This window comes from Epinephelus fuscoguttatus, linkage group LG6 (genome assembly GCF_011397635.1).
Source record: "Epinephelus fuscoguttatus linkage group LG6, E.fuscoguttatus.final_Chr_v1".
Classification (NCBI taxonomy): Eukaryota; Metazoa; Chordata; class Actinopteri; order Perciformes; family Serranidae; genus Epinephelus; species Epinephelus fuscoguttatus.
Window position 1 is genome coordinate 18,395,228 of NC_064757.1, and position 23,117 is coordinate 18,418,344.

The 23,117-nt window shown below is 41.1% G+C and overlaps 2 protein-coding genes across 2 annotated transcripts; one reads left to right on the forward strand and one right to left on the reverse strand.

Moving 5' to 3' along the window:
* Positions 1–1,256: 1,256 nt before the first annotated feature.
* ela3l (elastase 3 like) lies at positions 1,257–5,027 on the reverse strand. The gene is made up of 8 exons (XM_049579571.1): positions 4,950–5,027; positions 4,627–4,715; positions 4,300–4,397; positions 3,062–3,190; positions 2,493–2,629; positions 1,994–2,139; positions 1,436–1,588; positions 1,257–1,314 (listed from the first exon to the last, which is right to left on the reverse strand). The coding sequence occupies exons 1-8, from the start codon at positions 4,987–4,989 to the stop codon at positions 1,297–1,299; spliced, it is 810 nt and encodes a 269-aa protein (XP_049435528.1). The 5' UTR covers positions 4,990–5,027; the 3' UTR covers positions 1,257–1,296.
* Positions 5,028–12,771: 7,744 nt separating this feature from the next.
* bco2l (beta-carotene 15, 15-dioxygenase 2, like) lies at positions 12,772–22,853 on the forward strand. Its single transcript, XM_049578699.1, has 12 exons — positions 12,772–12,868; positions 14,884–15,061; positions 15,646–15,857; positions 16,371–16,486; positions 16,625–16,727; positions 16,838–16,978; positions 19,092–19,252; positions 19,680–19,850; positions 21,006–21,143; positions 21,932–22,114; positions 22,283–22,393; positions 22,580–22,853. The coding sequence occupies exons 1-12, from the start codon at positions 12,835–12,837 to the stop codon at positions 22,694–22,696; spliced, it is 1,665 nt and encodes a 554-aa protein (XP_049434656.1). The 5' UTR covers positions 12,772–12,834; the 3' UTR covers positions 22,697–22,853.
* The last annotated feature ends 264 nt before the right edge of the window (positions 22,854–23,117 follow it).

Sequence of the window (23,117 nt, forward strand, 5' to 3'; positions counted from 1 at the left end):
GAGAAAAACTGCAATGGAGTGTAGTGCAAAAAATACATAAATAAACAAATGAATAAATAAATACAAACCTAAGCACATTGCCTTCGATTTTTGCTGAAGATGGGTTCACTCACTTGTTGCCTTTTTTTTTTGCCAGTTGCAGTAAGCACCCAAGTGTCTGTGCACCTGATGTTTGATTAGTGGATTCTTGAAAGGCAGTGAGGCAGTGTTACATTTCTGTGTCTAATGTAGAGAAGTGTGTTTTGTGTTGCGCAAAAAGTGAGCGGCTGAGGATGTGGTAAAGTTGCGCAGATGTGGGCTGAGATATTTTGCAGGTTTATTTTTGTTTTGTGTGTGTGTGTGTGTGTGTTATTTTTAATGTTAGTGTGTCAGCAATCGTAAAAACTGTAATAAAGACACACACACACACACACACACATGTGTATGCTGACACACCCACACAGTCATTATTACTTGCTCATGCAGGACGTGTCATGCCTGATCACTGCCTCTCATGTCAATGAAGACGTTAACACACCTCCATTACCCTGTCAAAACTTATCAGGGTGTGTGTCTGCCTGAGAATCTTGCAAATGTGACAGAGAGCAAAGAGAGTGAGAAAAAAAAGAAAGAAGTGAGAGGCAATTTACTTCTTCTCTACTGTCCCACCCTCATCTCATCACATGAAAGAGACAGAAGTGTAAATCTCAAGTTTGCCATTCTTGCCTTCTTCATTTTAAGAGTGCTATTATCATGAGGAAAGATAGACTCCACAGTATTATGGTTTTCAGAAAGCCATTCTGTTGCGAGGGCACGGGGAGCTACAGGTCAGTTTCAAGCTGTGATATTAGATTCATATTTCATATGAAGGGTCTATTTCATAACAGCACACACCATTCACTCTAATCATCCAATATGCAACTTGGAGTTATCTGACGTAGTCTAGATGGACAATTTTGTCTGAATCACCTGCTTATTTTATGTGAGCTATTTGTGTCACGCCTGTTTGTTGGTGCTGTTTTTGCAGGAAGAAACATTGGTCATTCTGCACAGTGTCCTAATTTGGGAAGCTGTCAGAACCAATTTCCTATCATGAGTATATGAGGACACCTGCTGGATATTTGCTGACATTGTTTCCATTTCTGGCCAGCCCCAGAGGAAAGTGCAGAATCACTTAATGTGCCTTAATAAGGTTTAGGATTCACGTACTATTTATCAGATGTGAAAGTCTGCTAAATCTGGAGGGTATCCAAACACACACAATCACACAAGACAAACACAGTTTGCTGGGTCTTTTTTATTCACACTTCATCTTCTTTAGTTGTTCATCATAACCTGAAAACACAAATATTCAGTCATGAGCAGGAAACAGAAACAAGGAAACAGCATGTACTGTAAGCCAGCTGTAGATGATCCTTCACAACAGAATTAAAATCTGTCTATGTGTCTGCCTTACCTGGTCGATCCAGTCGTTGAAAGCGGAGACTCTGGTGAAGACAGTGGGTTTCTTCTCGTAGTTGCAGCCAAGGCCAGAGACGAAGCTGGCAATGCCATGGACCTCCCAAGCACCCTCTGTGTTCTTACAGTTCAGAGGGCCACCAGAGTCACCCTGGACACAGATAGAGAGGGGAGGAGGACAGCGCATGTTTTATTCATGTGATAGAGCTGCTGGGAGACTGGCAAGGCACAACTACGAGAATCACAATCAGAATCATTGTTTCACCAAGTATAATGAGGGCACAAGAAACATTTGTCATGTTCCCTGACAGCGAGACAACACATGAGTGTAATGACAATGAAAGGCTTTTCCCCTCATTACCTGGACATTTTTTTTTAACTGATTCAAATTTGCTTCACTGACATAACTAAGTACAGTATTGCCAAAGCAGGTTGTACAAGTTTTACAATGTATTTGTCAGAGAGAAAAAAAGAAGAAGCTGAAAATAAATAAAAAAATAAAATAATTTGCTCTCTCCTCCTCATGCACACAAACACACACAGAGTACAAACTTACGTTGCATCCAGCAACAATTCCATCCCCACCGGCACACACCATGGTGGTCCTGACAGCAATACCCCACCAGTCAGGCTGGGAGCAGGTGGCATGGTCAGCCACGGGCATCAAAGCCTGCTGCAGCTTATCAGCTATGGGGCCTCCGGCTAAAACACACAAGCAGACTCTATTACCATCATCCACATACACTAGCCGTCTGTCAAATCTGCTTTACAGCATTTCCCCCAGCGCCAAATTCACAGTCTGACCCAAATTTTCAATTTAGGAGTAATCCTCCCCCCCAAAAAAAGTTTCAGCTAAAATCTCATGCATGTGATTTTCATCCCAACTTTGGAGGTTTCCCTGGGTAACCCCGATCACACACACTCACACACAGCTAAATCCAGACATCATGCCTGCACCCTAAACGGCAGTAAGATGAAGACAGTTCAGAGAAGCTGATAAAAATACAATGTCAGACACATAAACGCAGCCCAGTCTTCTATAAACAGTGACTTACTAGACACCCTGCCCCATCCGGTGATGTAGCAGGGGTAGAGGTTGGGCAGCAAAGTGCCAGGAGCAGGAATACATCCCAGCTGCACCTGGTCGCTCAAAGTCACAGACTCTGACAGCTTGATCAGGGCAATATCGTTTCTGCAAGAAAGACAGAAAGCAAATGGGGGAGTTGGTCTGACAGGCAATCTACAATCTTCCCCCAGAGCCAGAAGGAAGGAGAGCGCTATCATGTCTACACATACAAATAAATCAATTCAATGGCTAATCTTATTTCCCTAAATTTCCACTTTGGAAAGAGTCCAGCTGCATACTTGAGTACAGTAATATGCTTAAAGAGATCCACTCTTATTCATGTTGTCCTACACGTTTTACTGTCTGTGGAGAAATATGAGATGTATGAAGATGAAGAACTTGTGTCAAAGGTATATACTGGACCGAAGAGAATAAATGGAATTTGAGCCTTGGCCCACTTTGTCACCTCGACAGAGAACAGATGAGATTATGATGCACTGTATGTCACGGCAGGCGACTCAGACTGCTCCATGTGCTGTACGGTGGTGCTTGTCTTACCCGAGGGCCACAAAGATCTGGTTCCATTTCTCATGGACGATGATCTTCTCGGGCAGGATGGCCTTGGCACCAGCTTCTTCCTCGACCAGGTTGTGTTTGCCCACAAACACTCTGTAGGTGAGCTTGGGGCTGGGGGGAGAGAACAGACTGTTGAGCCCCATGCTAAGACGATTAAGTGCTGAGTTGAATTATACGATGAGTTTAAATTGATGATTAGTTGTGGTGCCAAGATGGTGAAGAGGCTTTGAACTGGGCAGCGGTTTAGATGACCTTAAGTAAACTTTTTTTTCTTTTCTCTTTTTTTTAAGTGGGACAGTTTGGGGTTGAACTTCTGGAGTTTTGTGACTTGCCTAACCCTCATTTCTATGAGGGTTAAAGGTCCAGCGTGTAGGATTTAGGGGGATATATTGGCAGAAATGGAATACGATATGATAATTATTTTTTCTTTAGTGAATAACCACCTGAAAATAAGAATTGTTGTGTTTTCGTTACCTTAGAACAGTTTATATCTCCTTGTCCAGAGTCTGCCAGGTTGCACTGCAATTTTTATTAGTAGCCCAGAACAGACAAACCCAATACTGGCTCTAGATAGGGCCACTGGCTTTTTAATGTCAGCCACTGTAGATAGCACCTCCTTTACAACAAGCAGTGTAGGAAAAACACTGAATTTTGAAATGAAAAAACTGATTTAATCAGTGTTTTTACCTGTTTAAATCACTGGGAATGTTTCCTTTTTGAGAGGAAGAGACCTCTGCTGATAATATGGCTCTGATAATAATTTTCTGAACATCTGGATCTTATATTATCATAGAAAAAGGTGAGTACACACTTGGACGTGCTGGGCTAGCAGCGACGAGCCAAACAGCAGCAAAGAAATGTTAATATACAATGTTTATGACCGGGTCTTCTTGTTTTGGGGAGGAGGAGACCTCTGCGGATAATTCGGCTCCTTGTAAAAACCTCCTGAAGTATACGAACATTGAAGGAATTCTAACCGCGAGTTCACGTTTTGGCACATGGGAGAAGTTTCAGATGGCTGCAATCTGCAATTTTCACCACTAGATGCCACTAAATCCTACACACTGCTCCTTTAAATAGGGTTAAGGTTTCCACAATTGGGCAAGATGTGTGGTGCAGAATAAGCACAGTACATTTAACTGAAAGCCTTTGAGTGTTAGACTTGTGGTGAGAATTGATGGTTGTGTTTTTGTGTTTGTGTGCTCCTCTGCTGCTCGTACTTGATGCAGTGAGCAGCAGTCATGACCCAGTTGGCAGCAATCAGAGATCCCCCACAAGTGTGCCTCCACACACCGCTCCTTTCATACTGCAGAGAGATCTGAAGACGAAAGAGGACAACATAAAGGATACACTAAGAGGCGGGATGCGGATGTATAGATAAGTGGCATAATCTGCTGACTTAATTCAAACGCAGCCATTTAATTACAGAATTTCCAATAGCCACTGGCTCTGGAAAGCCTGGAAAGTCTAAAAATAAGCAGATGCAGAACCCATACGGTTTGCCAGTAAATATAAAAACAGTGACAGATGTGTACATATTAGCATACCTGCCAGGGCCAGCTGTGGGGCCTGGCATCTACTCCATTGACCACACGGGAAGTCAGTGGCTGAATGGGTGGGGTGCCGCACCCAAGGGCTGGATGAGGAGGAGAAAGACAGAGAAAGACACAGGGAGTGTTTATGAGGTAGGAGAACAATGAAAATATTTAGATTTTCACATTAGGAACAAACTGTATCATTGTTCTTGTCAAAAAAAAATTGCACAATGTGAGCTCCCTGTGTGGTAATATACAGGCACGCACACTCACTCACTAACATAAACTTGCAGAAACAATTACACCCAGAATTAGAGAATGCCAGATGTTCTTACCGCTAGCAATGAGCACTGAGGCCAGCACAATGGGGATCATGTTGATTGATGCTTCTGCTGAGGGACAACAGGACACAGACTCTCTTTTAAACTTTCCACCACAGGCAACACCCGCTCTGAATTGCAGCAAAACGCACTCCTATTGGTTTATCATGGCCTCGGAGGATGAAGACAGACCAATGGCAAAAGGGGTCAACGCAAGTTGGTGGCTGACGAAACCCACAGGTGAGTTTTCTGGAACATTTCTCATGACCTTCATGTAAGGATACAGTGTATGCTCTCTTACTACACACACCATAAGTGCATTCACCAGGGCTCAAATGTAAACATACATAGCATGTGTACGTCTGTAAATGCTGGACACATATATACCAGCCAAGCTCTTCGTCATATTCTGTTTTTGAACTCACCTTTACTCCTTTCCACGACAAAGTCTCGTGACTGAAACCTGGAATTAAACGCTTGCATAACAGCATGGGAAAGCCAACATCTGGATTACTGGAACTGGCCTATTTTCTCAGAAATGTGAAACAAAAATCAAACTAAGAAGCATTACTATGATAAATAACCAGGACAATGAGGAACAGATGGTGTCGCTGATGCAGAAGATATCGACAGCTACACCACAATCTTTTGACATTCTACAACGTACACAGTTTTGCAGCGCCAGGAATGTGGGACATACTGTATGACCATATGTATCGCCAAACATGTCACTCAGAAAATTCATTATTCTGTGGAGTAAATTTGCTGTTGTAGTGAAATATGCAGTTTAAAACACTGACCCGGTGTATCATGAGGTTGTTGTAATGACTTGAATAAGTTATGAGGCTTGGAGGACACAGACACAGCTCCTGAGGTGTGAAAGTGTCACATTGTGGCGGCCTGAAGTGACTCAGCATGCAGGTATTGTAAATCTGTCAAAGGCTGCTTGAATGATATGACACAATAAAGGTTAGGTGTTAACGGAGTAGTAAACAGGTGGAGTCGCTACAGAAGGTGTTGAGTGAACACAAAAATGCTTGTCTGTAATTATCTTCGAGGCATTTCTGTTGAGAGAATCTGACATCAGCTCTAACAGAATCAGGATGTTCTGTCTAAACATTGTCTCCGTGACCCGTAAAACAAACACTGTGCTGTGATACAGAGCATTTCAGAAATAAAAAAAAAGAAGAAAAATTTCATCAGACCACTTCAGACAGTAGACTACACTTGTTTTCATGAATCATTTACTTTCCCATTTCACCACTAGATGGGACAATTTATCTGTTTAGACACTAACCAAAGTTGTGTTGTTTTACAAAAGAGAAAAATTAAATGCAGCATTTTGCGTTCAAGCTTTGTAAAGTGAGTCATTTAGAAAATCGGTCCTCAATTTAACTGGATTGTAGCATCTGTAAAGGAGGTCAGACAACACTCTGATGCTGAAAATGATAGTAAGAGACTCTCATGCACCACTGAGAATACCTTACAACTTATGACAGCTGAATCTACAAAACAGCGTTGTTTTTAAAGTTTTGTTTCAAAGTTTGGTTAGAGCTACCCATCTATAGTTTCCAGACTCGGGAAAATACTTGATGGGCTGAAAAAAAAACACTTGAAAGGCAACAACAGCAACAAAACAAGCTTAGACGCACTCGACTTGTTTGTGTGTCTAAATGTAGTTGTGTGTGTTTGAAAGCATCCCTGTGGTGTGAGTGTGAGCGCCTCTACGGCTGCGATATGCAATTAATTGAAAGCTAATTAAAATTCCTCTTCAAATCTGTAAAACATTGTTGAACGTATTACAGGCCAGTGTCCAAAATAGATGCCTCCCTCTCCCATTTTCTGATTAAACTTCTTGTATTCATTAATTTGATAGTGACCAGATGACACAAGATAATGAACTGAGGTGCTGTTTTGATAGAACTACATTAAGGTAAAAAAAAAAAAAAAGAAAAAGAATTAAATCGAAAATAGGTAAATGATCTCAGTTAATGCTGTTTTTGCAGCAAAGCCTATCAGCCTGACCTGAAATCTCACCGACCCTTCACATCAAGTTCAAAACCTCTGATCTCCTAAATCTGCTCTTTACCACTGAAATATGTTTATGTGCAGTCAGAGGCAGTCTGTCATGTTGTGAGATGAGGCTTACTAGTTTCATGGCTGAGCAAAGCAGAACACCTCATCAACCGAAAGCCCCCCGGGGGTTTGTAACAGGTACATTTCAGGCTGTTTTCCCTATCAGAACAGCAGCTGAACTCTGAATGACACCTGTAAGGTTTATGGTTGCTTTATATCACTTTGGGGCAGTAAACATTGTACTTGGCTATTGCCATTTCCCCACATGGAGCAAAGGAGAAAGATTTTCCAATAATGTATAAATATTATTGTGGCAGGTCGCTGCTGCTGCTGCTGGTTTCAGTCAGCTGTGTGGTTTTTAACTAATTTTCCTTGCACGTCTCTTTCTATCCAACAATACCACCACTGGTATGCACAGTATGCCTGTGCACAGTGTGCTGGATCTTTTAGTTTGTGGCAGAAGTCTAATACTGAGCCCATCCCGAGCCCACTAACATCCATATTGTTAAGCTTTTTGCCTTTAAAAACATACAGCTGTATTTTCCAGTGGCTGCCTTATTTGCCACAGGCAGTGTGTTTTGAGCCGCAGGGCTGAAGTAAATCCAAACATCGGCTGTCTGCTGCTGATTTGCTTTTATCATTATCCTTCCCACTGATGTTAACAGACGGCCTTCCCTGCCTTCGCTCTTCGATTGTTGGCGCATATGTTTATTTCATTTTGATGTCTTTGTTTACTGTGGTTTTAATTCACCGCTTCCCAACATTTTTTGGCTTATCATCCTGGAGAAACTCCCATGTTGGGAAGTGCTGATTTAATTAAATCCCATAAGCATGTCATGACCCAACTGGTCTTCCTACAGGTCTTGTACATACTTGCCAGGTTTCCATTTCTTTCATGCTGAGTGGGAGAGAGTAGCAGGGGAGTAGTGGGGCTGGGTGCAGCCTCTCTCACAACAAACAGTGCTATCGTGTGTTAAGAACTGCTTACTGCTTGAATGTATTATTTATTTGATTTGGCATTTATGCCTCTTATGCTCATGTTTACAGTCACTTCATGTTTCTATTTTCACTGGATAATGTTCTTTGTGCCTTTTTCTGTGACAAATAAATAAACTATCAATCTAACTATAAAGCAAGGCATCGCTGTCTGTCTGTATGTGTGTCCTTCACATATCTCGAAAACCATTTATCTGATCCACTTCAGACTCGGCAGGTGAATTGATGGGGACCCAAGGACGTGCAGTGTGAAATTTGGACACACAAGTTCAGTGTTAATAAACTTGAATAAATATGTGAACAGTGCTTTGTGCAACAATGGTGGGACTTCAAGGGTCTGCAGAGAGTTGAGCATGTCCAGTTAAGTGTGTCTCATCGGTGATTCTGACCATGAGAAGCAGCGATGTTGGGTATATTTTCCTTTGCCATACTAACTTATAACGCTAATAATGTTACCACCGGCAAAATACCTCCTCTAACTAAATCCTACACTATAACTGAGGTGTTTATGGTGAAGCAAGAAACTAGTATGCCTGTTTGGAAATGAATAGATCCACTAAGTGTATTTCACTGGTGTTTCTGACTGCGAGATGCAACTAGGGTGTTTTTCAGGGCCAGATTAAATGATTTCGGGGCCCCTGGTTGACACTGTGTTTCTTTATTTTTTTGATTCTTTCTCTAATTGGAAATGTTGGTAAAGGCAGTGGTGGAAGTACTCTTTTCTTTTTCCTGTGTTAAATATTCACTTAAAGGTCCAGTGTGTAGGATTTAGGGAGATGTATTGGCAGAAATAGAATGTAACATAATAAGTGTGTTTTCTTTTGTGTATAATCACCTGAAAACAAGAATTGTTGTGTTTTTGTTACCTTAGAATGAGCCTGTCTATATCTACACAGGGAGCAGTTCTTCATCCGCCATGTTGCACTGCCATGTTTCTACACTAGCCTAGAACAGACAAACCAAACACTAGCCCCTTTTACACTGACAGATTTTTTCGGCGATTGTTGGGCCATTTTGCCGGCAAGCTGCCAGCGTTTAGACACACGGAGCCGGATTGGCGAGTTGATCCGAGGTGCCCAATTTTCCGCCTCGTATAGGGTAGACATATTGGCGGAACCTTTTTGGTTTAGAAAGAACGAGGCGGCCTTCCGCAGCAGGAGGGGCTGTTGATGACTTGTGGGAGGAGCTGTTGATGACGCCGCACCTGCGACCCACTGGCGGTGGACTAACAGGAAACAGCTGATAGCAGGAATGGGCAGCTAGTAGCAAGAGGGAAACGCAAACCTGACAGACACTGTAAAGATGAGCAACTGGGGAGACAAGGAATTGCGCGCCCTCCTTGTCCTCGCAAACGTAGAGGCCATTAACCGTCAAATGACGGGAACGGTGAAGGACGGGCCAAATTATGAGAGAATCGCTGAAGGACTGACCAGCCGCAGCTTCCTTCCCACATCACTGTTTACATCACACGCTGAGCTAAACGTTTTGTTACTTGCTCAGGCCCCCCATTGCCCTGAAAAAGGCACATTCTGTATAAACAAAAGTAGGTAGGCGGCATTTTGCCGCATTCCCTGATTTTGTTTTTATACTGCCAATGCTGAATGAAGACTGATTGGGCTTTCCTGCAAATTTGCACAATTCCTATTTAAAAAAGGCTACTGACTCTAGAAAGAGAACTGCTTCATTCAGTGTTATTACCAGTTTAAAATATTGCGTATGTTTGTTTTGGAGAGGAGGAGACTTCTGCAGATAATAGCCCCGGGTAAAAAACCTTTCAATGTGTACATCCCAAGTTATCAGAGAAAAAAAGGTGAGCACACATTAGAAGGTGCGGGTGTACTGGCCCCTTTCCAACAAGCCAAACAGCATCTGAGAAACACAGATTTGTGACATGAAACTGCTTTATTCAGTGCTTTTACTGGTCTAAGTCACCAGGTTTGTTTGTTTATCTAGGGATAATTGAGCTCCGGCTTTGGGAGGCTGTTTGGCTCCATCCCCGTGGCTCTGTCATGTGTTTTGACCATGGTAGAATGAGTTCTTATTGGTAATTCAACACGTCGCTTTCAAATGGTTTTGCCTGTTACCTGTTTGTATGAGGGACTTATGGTTATCAAAAGCCCTCAGTATGTTTTTCAGCATGTTTTCAGTGTCACAGAGGTGAGTAAAAGAGAGGTTCAGGGAAACCTGTGTCACTACAAACTGAAACCCCCACAGCTCCCATAGACCTAGAGGCCTAAAATTTTAAACAGTTGTGGTTGACAAAATGTCGAAGGTAGAGGAGGGGGTTTGTATTGTCTGGCATAAAGCATGTCCCACTTATTGTTACTAGAGTATGATTTATAATAGAGGAGGAACAAAGGAAAAAGTCTCTTTGAGCCATGTTTGAACTGACCTTTCAGATGAAGCCTCTTACATGCAATTTGGCCTTACAGCTCTTTTGTCATGAGCTTTTCCAGTTGGGTGTGCCAAATAGGAAAAAATTACTAAGACAGGATGACAAAAGAAGATAAAAAGAAAAAAAAGGTGGATCTTAAAGGTTAGCTAAATATGATACCTATTGCTATGTATAGTCACAAATTAGCAATATGGTTCATTGTCTTTATTTTTTCTTGTCTGATATTAGACAGAATTGAAACCATACATTTTCATATTTCAGATGTTAGGTGAGTGGGTAGTGTTACTAACATCATCTGGAGATAGCAGTCTGGTTTTCAATCCACAGTGACTCCTACCTGCATTCAGCATCTCTGTCCACAGAAGCAGCCGTCTGGCCAGGCAAACTGCCTTTAACCAGGCTGACTGACAGCAGATATTTACTGAACCAAATTATTTTTCATGTCAGCTCCATGGGGGGAAAAAAATCAACAGTGTTTACGTTTATTGAGTCATTGATTTTATTTCCCAACCCACTGTAGAAAGCGTGGGGAATCTGCCGCTCACAGGCAGATATGGTTAAAAAAGTTAAAAACACATGTACAGCCGTATATTTATCTGACATAAACAGCTGTCTGTGCGTGTGTTCACACGTTGTAGCTTTTGCATTTCTGTTCTCTATTAATGAGCTTGTGTTTTCGAATTTGCAAAAGTTTATATGCCAAGTAGCGTCAAAACTCGATAAGAAATCGATAAGAAGAAGAAGAAGAAGAAGAAGAAGAAGAAGAAGAAGAAGGATTTGCAAAGCGTTTTGACCGTCTCGGCCACCGTGGAAAGGCAAACCTGCAACGTCACCAGCAACATGTCTCCGCAAGGTCAATGTAAAATGTTTACCTCTGAAGTAGAAGTGCTAATTCAGTAGTATACCATTTGCGTCGAGTACTTTGGGAACTTCTTGTACATCATCTGGGGTACAAGGACTTAGAATAGAAACATGATTCAATATTTTTCTAAATATCATAATAAATCAGGTGTATTGCTCAGGAGTCAAGGAAGCACAGTGAAGTTGTTTCTATTAGTGGTTCTCAAAAGCTGCACACCACAGGCCAAGCACTCAGTCTGTTCTGACCAGGCATATGTCTGAACAGGCACTGTGTTAGTTACCTTAATTTTCCATTCACTCTCTTATATTTTTATCCTTAATTCTATGTATTACTACCTTTGTCTTAATTGTAATTCCCTCCACCAGATTCGGCATATTATTAAACACCTGATAGATAATAGAGACCTATATCTTTATCTTATCTTATATCTTATGCAGTTGATATTTTACTTTTTGTATACAAAAAGTGACGGTGTTTCCCTATGAGTGTTGTTCTTCTGCGTTAATATGTCCTACGCTTACACACACACATACACACATATGAAGAGCTATCCATAGTAATTTGGTTTTGGGACCACCAAAACTGTTTCACATCTGACACACCTGCCTGCAGGGTTGCTTGGTGTGTGAGGAAGTATGCGTGGTCACAAAACTTGAAAACAGTGCTGAATCAGAATTGGACTGTATGGCCAATTAACATGGCCAATTAGTGGTCTTTGAGGAATATCCTCATTACCTTTACTTATATGCTCATTTTAACAGTGTTTTTTAGAAGCATTTTGTTGTGTTTTCTTTGATCACTCAACCTAAAAGTATGCTGCTGGATCTGGCTTAACAGCTTTGCAGCAGTTTGGCATAGAGATCCTGCTGCTACATGTTGTAATATTTGCAGTAAATTGGGGATTTTAAGTAAAAATGAGACAAAAATGTGGGGGAATCCAGAAAGCTGTGAGACACACCAGCCTTAAATGGTTGCATGAAGGTAGACAGTGTATAGTGAGATTAGATGGAAGCAGCTAACGTGCACAGACTATGTGGACTAACTGCTATATACAATTAAATATCAGACAGCTTTGTTTACAGTAGATAATAACAGCAATAAACTCTTGATAATAATAATAATAATAATATTAGATATAATAATCTGCAACAATAATAGGCCTTTGTGTATGGCATAATGATTCAATCAAATAACTAATTCTTCCATAATAGATTGGGAAAATATACCAATTGTAGTTATTTCTTTGCAATCCTTAAGAAATCTGCCCTAATGTGTAATCCTCAGTGCCTGCTGCTTCATGATTCAGGTTATTGATTGCACAGCTTGACATGATACATTATGTATTATGTCACCTTATGTAAACAGTGGCCTGCTCATGAAGCAGCAAACAGTACCTCTCTTGTCACTTTTATTACTGGTTTTTAATGACACAGTCAACACTGCGCCATACTTCTGTTTCATGCCTGAGATCAATTCCTTAACTTGGCAAGGAACCAAAGGTCCAAAGGTTTTCCTCAGGGCTTGTATAAAGCCTCTGCGCTGCTCCGATCAAATCTGCAGAACGACCAGCCATGTCCGAGACAACAGAGACCCAGACACACAGCAGTGAGTACACACCACTTTCAGATGTGTAGCCAGATTCTGGCAGATTGATTTCATTCATAATTCATTTAAGAATATGAACGTGAAGCAAAAGTAAAGATGTTTGGTTTGTTGTATTTGGGACACATGAATTGCCAGTGACACCAGGAATAGTTCAGGTCATGATTTTTAAAAGACGTGAACGTTTTACTTGTTATGCTGTTACATAACATATTAATAACAATACATAATTCCATTTAATATTTAAGTATGGCTGAAGTCACACTAGTCTTGTTTCTACATAAATACCAAATCAGATCACTCTCTACAAGAGCTGAACAACTTCTTATCATTGATTTTGGGGAAAGGGCAGGGCTAACTAAATCAACTTTTCACTTTAACCCCAAAAAATCAGTGTGTAGACATTCACAGCATAGTAATGTAAAATCCCTCCTATAGAATTACAAACAGAAACACATACACACAAAGAAGTGAAAACTGTGGTTTAGTCATTCTGGTATTTTCTTGCATTTCAAGATCCAAGCTGCCATTACAATATGACATGTTGGCATTTTCTATTGTTCCTGCTCCAAGGTCTCCTGTTGAATCAGAGCTGGTGAAAGAATATGCACAATGTCTAATTAAAAGCTTTTAGTCACTCTCAGCTGTTAGCTATAAGAGGAAAACTGGCTGACAGGTCTCTGCACGGCAAAAATGAAAAGAACAGAAAGAAAGAAAGACGTATGATTATGACAGCTAATCCCAACAAGGTCATTTATTTGTACACTGACATACTGTTGGTGCCGTGAGGAAAACAATTCGTTAGAGTAATAGCTGTTACAAATAAACTACAGTTGCAATTGTGATGGTTCAAAAATGGGAGATAGAAACAAAAAAAAGGCAATACCTGAATCTATTATCCACAACAGTTCTGGGCTCGTCAGTGTCGCTGTTTTGTTTTGTTTTCAATGCAGCAATGAGAAAGTACATGAAATACCGCCCTACAAAAATGACAGCACACATTCAGGCATCATTTGCAATGCTGCAGTAATCACAATCAAAACTCACAAAGTCTACATTGTGGGAGATTGTGAAAGCCTACAGCGGTTATCTCTCTATTGCACATTCTCATTTTTATTGTCTGCTGTAGTAGTGTCATGGGAATGAACAAAATTCTGGTTCTGCTGATTGGTCGCAATAACAATTCACATCGTCAGAAAGAAAACCCAAAGTCTGATATTGTAACCTGAGCTCAGCATGGGGCTCCATACTGAACCACAATGATTTGCTTTTTTAATCACGTTACTCTCATATATATTTTACAGTCTCCATTATGTGCGGAGATATGGGGTAATGAACAGGAATTGGTTATTGGATAACAGATAAGACAGTAGATAGTGCAGGTGTCATTCACAGTGCATGACCCAAGAGAGAACATTCAAGCGGGAGCTGCTACAGCACGTAATGTCTTCTATCACAGAAAGGATAATGTGGTTCTCATGATCGAGTTAACTATCTCACTAAACATTCTCTAATCACTTGTTTGATTATTTGATTTGAGAGGTAATGGCTTAAAATACAGCCACAGAGGTGTGACAACACACTGTTTACGAAATCTCAAAATTAGACTATATTCAGCTTGATTCTAAAGATAGTGTTGACATTAGTTAATAGGCCACACTGACAGTGCCGTCCTGCAAGGGTGAATAACAAATGTTTTCCTGTGGGATACATGCAGTACATACGTACACCATTTCCCTCTTAACACTCGTTCAAAGTCCAGTGGTTCACAGCACCACGCCTAGTGTGTATGTATGCAAGTGATATATGACCTGTGTGTGAGTGTTTGTGTGTGACAGACAGACAGACAGACAGAGGGAGACAAAGCAAAAGAGCAAGGTGGAGAAGGTGCAGTGTTGTGGGGCAAAGAGTTCAGCTGCTGCTCAAGTACTGCGTGCTATCGTGATTGTATCTAAATACAATACAATTTCCTCTCCTCTCCTCTCCTCTCCTCTCCTCTCCTCTCCTCTCCTCCATAGTATCCAGCAGGCAGCGATGTCCGCAGGCCAAGGGGCTGGAGTGCATAGCTGCCCTGGTGCGTTCTGTGGAGGAAACCCCTGATCCCATTCCCACCACCATCACGGGAACCATCCCAACCTGGATCAACGGGAGCTTCCTGAGGAATGGTCCTGGGAAGTTTGAATTTGGAAACGACAGGTCTTTGAGAAATACTATGAAAAAGGAACAATTTAAATTCAAAGAGAACAAATTATAGAGCTTTATTAGCTTGACTAAAAGGAAATACACCCTAGACATAACAGTAATTTATACTGCTCCAAGAACAGGATTGAAACCTGAAACCACCCCCACATTGACTAACAGGTTTTGGCACAACAACACATATGGTACAAATCTATACTTTCAAACACAACAGCTTGGTCTTTTGAATGAAAACAATAATAGCAGTTACATGTAGTGACAAACATTAACACAACTGGGAACAGTGGAGCAATACAGGAAGCAATACGAGTCATGTATACAATAGCTTTTCAATGGCTTGTATCTGTGAATTTCTAACAGGATTGCTTTTGATATGCAGTTTGGAGATATTCAGTGATTTATCTGTAAAAGCCATCAGTGGTATTTAAACCGTGTAGTTTCAGCTGTCACATACTGAGCAACACTCAGGGTTATTTTTCTTTTACCCATGACAAATTCTCAATTTTTTTGTCCTCGTGTCTCTGTAAAATTGTCTTACACAATTACCCTGCTGACAAATTACTTGTCTTTTTCTCTCTCAGTTACACCCACTGGTTTGATGGCATGGCCATGATGCACCGGTTCCACATCTCTCAGGGTGATGTCACCTACAGTAGCCGATTCCTGCGCAGTGACTCCTACGTCAGCAACTCGGAGAAGAACCGCATCGTGGTGTCAGAGTTCGGGACGTTAGCCATGCCTGATCCCTGCAAGAACTTCTTTGCACGCTTCTTTTCACGCTTTCAGATTCCCAGTATGTGTGCCTTCTTTACATATTGCATATTCCCGTGAGTAATCCACTTGAGCGCGGCGTAATGTAGCACCAGCAGTGCCAAATGCATTATTAAATTATTCCATTCATTTTTGCATGAAGGTAACAAGGCAGCTGTGCCAGATTACTACAGGCAACTGAGAAGTCAAAGAAATAGTCAGAGAAAAATATATTGTTATTCTTTACTTTTTTCTTTAGTGCTCAGCCTTGACTGTATGTGTTGTGTTGTTTATTGACTTCTCAGCCTGATGAAAGCTAGTGTAACATTATATTGTCTTTTTATTGAGATAAAGTGAACACAAGTCAATGTGTGTGTGTGTGTGTGTGTGTGTGTGTGTGTGTGTGTGTGTGTGTGTGTGAGACGAAAAGCTTCTGAAAAACTAAGCAGGAAGGAATAGATGGTCAAAGTACTTTCCAGTGTTATCTGCCAGAACGATGACTTTTGCTGAAGTGTCATATTTTTAATATGTTCCTGACACCTGCATGTGTGAACAGAGACCACAGATAATGCCAGCGTGAACTTTGTCAAGTACAAGGGGGACTATTATGTCAGCACAGAAACCAACTACATGAGACGAGTCGATCCACAGAGCCTGGAGACAAAGGAGAAGGTGAGTCAGTGCAATGAATATAAAAGTCCCTTTTGAATGCTGATGCTGACAAACAGTCAGAGGGTAAAGACGAGGAAGATGGGCGACCATTGATAATGATGATGAGGACAACAAAGATAATGATGCCGTCTATTTAAGGTGGACTGGACTCAATACGTTGCTGTAAACTCAGCTACAGCTCACCCACACTATGACCGTGATGGAGCTACATACAACATGGGAAACTCCTACGGAAGAGGCGGTAATCTTCCTTCACTCCTTGCTTCCCACCGTATGTCTGTATTTATGCAAATATCCTTATGTTATCCTTATTAATACATACTGTACATGTTTGTTTTGGGGCCTCCTCAGGTTTCTTTTACAACATCATTCGTGTGCCTCCTCCTGAGGAGAAAGCAGCAACAGAGGACTCTGCAAACCTAAATGGAGCCAAAGTGATCTGCTCCATCCCTGCAAGTGAACCCAGGAAACCTTCCTATTATCACAGCTTTGGTGAGACGCAACTACAGTATAACAAACACCTTCTTTAAGTTGTCTGCATGCTGGATGTATACTGAGGTGGAATTAATGAGTTCTATGAGAGATTTTGTTTTTCGCCCGCACTGACAGGGTGAGTCTTCTTCAGTGAAAGAGAGCATCACAGTTCTTCCGTGCTCTTATTAATTACTAATTTGAATTCCAGTCTCGCCCTGCTTCTTTTTGACAATCAGGGCTCCTTTGTCTTTCTGTTCAGCCTTCACTATCTCTCTCTGTCTATAAGTCTGCCTTTGACTCACACACAAAAGTACACACTTTCTCTTGCACTCGGTGTCTTTCGTAAAAATGTTAAATGTGTTATAAAGACACACGATCAACTTTTTACTGCTAGTTTCTTCCATGGTTTCACTCCAAGAGCACTGTTACCAACATACACACAGTCTGTGTAACAGAGTTTGATGCTTTGTTGTATGTAAATCAGTTTTACTGTTATACGTGCTGCTATATTTCAGTCAGGGACACTCACTATAGGAACTTATAGCAAATGGTTGCATGGAATAGCGTTTGCTGTTTAAAGGGACAGAGCACCCCCAAATCAATTTTTTTTTCTCTTACATGTAATGCTATTTATCAGTCTAGATTGTTTTGGTGTGAGTTGCCTAGTATTGGAGATATCGGTCATGAAGATGTCAGCCTTCTCTCCAATATAATGGAATTAGATGGCACTCGGCTTGTGGTGCCCAAAACGCCTGCTGTTGAAAATCTCAGCAGCAATGTCTCTTCCCAGAGACCATGACCTGGTTACTCAAGTTAATCCACAGACCTTGTTGTGACCAGTTCTATGTAGGAACTATTTGTTTCTGACAAACTACCCCCCTCCAACCGAAGAAAGTGTACATCTAGCTGTCCTACTGTAGCACCATTGAGCTAGCTAGAGTTACAGCTCTGCATAGGATGTTGCCATTAATGTTTACATCTCATGCTGTCACACATGCCTCTTGTCCATGAGTAGATGCACGCTTCCTTCTGCACAGTGATATGTTGGACAATTTTAGTTCAGGAGAAAGAAAATGATTGATAAATAACTCTGCAGGTAAGAGGAAAAATATATACTCTTTTGATTTTTGGGTGAACTGTCCCTTTAAGGGAGGTCTTAAAGAATCCCAGAAGTAGCAAGGATTCTGCTGGGAGGACTTATTATTTATTGACTAGTTGTTGATTCAGGGGGAGTAAAGAGAGGAGTGAGATTACATTGATCACATAGTACATGTGTATAAGTATGATTGGATATTACTAGTCAGTGGATAGCCAAGCAGTTGATGGAGAAACCACTGATAGTGAAGCATTAAGCTGATGACAATCAGCTAATGCCAGAAAGACTTTGTTGCTCTGCCCAATCTAACACAATGTAGCTCTCTTTGGTTGTTGTACTGCACTAGTTTCCTGATTATATCTCTGTCTATATTTCCGGCAGACCACCCTTGCTTTGCCAGACTGTCTGGCACCAAGGAATCTCACAAGTGATGGAACATTGTACGGTTGTACAAGGCACCACGTAATTACTTCTGTCAGTAGAGTTACAGTAGATGGGGATTTATGTATAGCCCCCGTTCCATGTGTTTATCTGCTAGCACAACATTTTTGTCTCAGAGGTTGGTGCTAAGGCAATTTACTTTGCAAACTGACGGGCCAAAAGCAGAGTAGCAGTGGATAAGACAGATTCAGAAAAAGAGTACCATTGCCTCCTATGTACAAACCCTCCACTCCTGGTCCAATTAAAACAACATGGGGCCACTTGGGAGTTAATTTTCAGTTACATACATAACATAAATGCCCTACCATTTTTTAAACAAATTTGGTGAACACTGAATCATGTTGGCAGGTCACAAGACCTTGCACTAATGAGCTCTGACCCATTTTGTGTGTGTTTATGACAAAAGTTATCAGGTATTTCAATGAAGCAACAGGAAAATGCTCATCTGTCTGTAGCAAATTTAAATGTACCACCCCCCTTTGTTGCAGCAGGTCTTTTCCATACAAGATTAAAATGTGATTTAAGATATAAATGATGAAAATATGCTGAATAAGATGTGTCAGTGGTGTGTTTGTGTGTGCCCTCTCTCTCCAGTCATGTCAGAGAACTACATTGTGTTCATTGAGCAGCCAATCAAGCTGGACCTGATGAAGTTCATGCTGTATAGAATCATGGGAAGGAGCTTTCATAAAGTCATGTCCTGGGAGCCTCAGTATGACACCATTTTCCACTTGGTCGACAGGCACACTGGCAAGGTGGGTTAGTTTACTGCACAGCAGCAGACTTAGCTCATACAAAAAAAAAAAAAGTGCGAGGTAGGAAACACACACCCATCTGCTGAATAGTCAGGACAAAAAAGGAAAGCTGCAAGCTAATCTCTTCACGCATGGCGGAGCTTTTTCCTTATTTATTTTGATGAAGTCACACTCTGATGGTGTAGCATTTTCTCATACATTGTTACTCTCAATTTTCTCATCTCATTACACAGCATACCCATTAAGCATACAATATCCAACTTTCATAATGTGAAGGTACAACACAATAACAGCAGTTCCAGGGAGGACGCTTGTCCTCAAATGTTAAAACCAACACAGAAGCTCTTTCTTGTTTAGTTCAAATCTTTATAATCTACTATTATTTTGTTAACATTTTCCTGATTGCTTGCTGTGATCTGTCCAACAGGAGAGTGAAGTGAAGTACAGTGCAGCACCCATGTTCACACTGCATCAAATCAATGCATTTGAAGACAATGGGTTCCTGGTTATGGACATGTGCTGTGGGGACGACGGTGCGGTCATTGGAGACTTCACACTGGAGAACCTCCGCAGTGGCTCAGGAGAGGATATGGACAAGGTAAATGCATACAGTTTGACTCTGAATCATGCAAACACACACACACACACACACACACACACACACACACACACACACACACACACACACACACACACACACACAAAGCCTGACATACCAGTGCTTTATTAGAATGTCATCAGTGAGGATCTCAGATTGGAGTTTTGGGGTCTTCAAGGATCCCTTAGCTGAAAGACGGACAGAGCAGGGACCCCCTACTACTGACTTACTGAGCTATTGAACTGGGCCTTCATTAACATATAGGGCAGTGTATAGTGCCATGTATAAACATGCCCTTTTATGGTGCATACATACTAAGTTATTAACATAATAATAACTGTTACAGGATTTCATGTTAAATCATCAGTGCTGTGTACTGTAAATTTTATGTTTGTTTTTTTAATCAATAGATTTATTTTTGCTAATAGTATGCTGGATTCATATTAATGTGCATTTTTAGACAAATTTTAATTTTTGGGAAAAAAAACAAAACAAAAAAACCTTAAATTCAAACTTAAATTATGAAGCAATAACTTGGCGGCCCGTCTACAATAACTCTGAGGGCCACTTAGGGGCCGCAAACCCCCTTTTGAAGACTCGGGTACTAAATGATCTCAGCTAAAGTGATTTTCTGTTTTCACCATTTCTAAGCCACTGTATTGGTTTGCATTCTTAATACTGACATCAATTCATCCATCAAGTTTTTATTTACCTTAATCAATGTCTACAAAACAAAAATATAATAAAATTATAAATTTAACATAAACATTAAATATAAAACATGAATAAGCAAGGATTTAGAGGTAAGACCCATCTGTCTCTGTCTCGCTCTTGTTTACATTATAGTTCAATTGTATCTGAGGTGCTCTTATTTTTCCTTTTACTTCCTCTGCTCTCTCATAAATTAGAGTTTCTGATGCAATAAGCTTTTGAAATCTCCGCAATTTCCAAATGTGGTGAAGTGTGTTACTTTAATCAAAACACACTCACCTAAAAATAATATAAAAATTCCTCCAAACAATATTACTGCCAACATGATTTTGTGTCAGTATTTTGTGTCTGCTTGGGTCTGATTGTCCCTGAGGTTGAATTGCACCTTTCAGTCAAAGCAGCCCCACTCACAGCTCTTCATGTCTGCCTGATTTTGTTTGGCAGTTTTACAACTCGTTGTGCAGAAACCTCCCAAGGAGATATGTCCTACCCCTGACTGTGGACGAACAAACTCCTTTGGACCAAAACCTTGTCACTCTGCATAACTATAAAGCCACGGCAAAGAGGACAAACCCAAATGAGGTAGGTTTTAAACACGGAGTGCCAAGCGGTCAGTCTGTAGACAAAGTAATATGTTTAACTGTACATCGACCTGGTTTTCCTAGAATCAAGGAAAAATTTAGGCCTATAATCATGATGAATACAGCCGATTCACTCCCACACACTCTATGCAATTATCCAGCATGATGAAACACTGAAGGTGCTTTCTGCAAGATTGTAATTTCATGACTTACGGCAGATAAAATGATGTCAAAATGAGAGTCCACAATGTGGCTGAACAATTGCCATTTAACAGCTTGTGCAACCCCCACCCCCGGCTACCACACACACACACACTTACACTATCCAACATTTTCTTATGGCAGAATAAAGCTGAAACATTGAAAGAAAATGTGATGTTTCAGTTGTCATGACTACCTAAGTGACACAGTCCTCAGTTCTCAGACAGAGTGGTGCTATGTTCATGTAACAGCTGAAAAACAGCTGTGAAAGTGCTGCCGGCTACCACGGTCACTGAGGACAAACAAAAAAAAATATGGGTTCGTAATTGCAATTGATGGCACATATATTTCAAAGTAAAAATTAAAAGAAATTGATTCATTCTTAACTCAAGTTAGAAATGAATGCCTGGGATCTTGTGCACATATCCATTTACGTGTTTTTAGGGAATAATGCAGTATTGATTCCAGCCCTCAACAGTGTACAGTAAATCAGCTCTGTTGGTGTGCATTAACTGGGCACTTTTTTGGGGCTAAAATGTAGAAGTTGCACTGAAAGTAAAATCCTCACTTTCCCCTGTGACCCTCCAGGTTTACATGACCCACGAGGAACTTCACGACGATGAACTGCTGCAGTACGGTGGCCTCGAGTTCCCTCAAATCAACTATGACCAGTGCAATGGCAGACCTTACCGCTACTTCTACTCCTGTGGCTTTGGACACGTCTTCAGTGACTCCCTGCTCAAAATGGACGTCCACACCAAGGAGCTTAAGGTCTCTATCAATCAAAGACTACTTAGGGAGACCTCATTGTTAACTGTTCACATCAAAGTTATTTCCACTGCCGCCTCTCTATCACTGAGGGCAGGAGGTTGGGAGTTGGTTTTATAACATGAAACGGCTCCCAGTGAAAGGGATGTTTATGTAATCTTCCCTGTCTAGGTGTGGCGTTATCCCGGCTTGTACCCGTCTGAGCCTGTCTTTGTTGCGTCGCCGACAGCAACTGAGGAAGATGATGGAGTGGTCTTGTCAGTCATCATCACACCCAGAAAAGTAAGTTAACCAGTAATACAAAAAGACGACAACAACAAAAAAAATCTAGAGCAGTGGCAGACATTGTTAACATGAGTGGTGACAACATTACTTTGACTTATATCGACATCAGATTGTAACAGCATACTTTGACACTGTACTGTGAGAAATATGTGACCTTCTGTTTTTAACGTCTTCCGTTTCCAGGAGAAAAGTACTTTCCTGCTCGTTCTGGATGCCAAGACCTTCACTGAGCTTGGAAGAGCAGAGGTCCCTGTCAATATCCCATACGGGACCCACGGCGTGTTTAATGAGATGGGCTAGATGTGCCACTGTTTGCAGCTCTGTGGCAAATTGCTAAAATTGAACCAGCAACCAGCCACTTTATCCACAGAACAGAATATCTCTGTTGATGTCTCTGCCTGTAAAATTCCTGAACTGTAAAAGAAAGAATAAAAGAAATAAGAGCTGCTTGGGGGAAAACTGCAGACTCATGGTATTTGTTTGTGCCTCTTTGATAGGAATAGGTGCATGTCCTCACTGTGTGCTGCCATTACAGTCAGAAAGATGGCAATCTTTTGGAGACTAACAAGACAGAAAGCCCAGCATGGCATCAGTACACTGATAAAGTTTGTCCTCTAAGTGTTCTTATGTGCTCATGTAAGATTTTGAAGCAGCCTTTAGACTATGGCCAGAGTCCCATGCGGATGGTGCTTTCTCGAAATACTTTACGTGGAAAACGTTT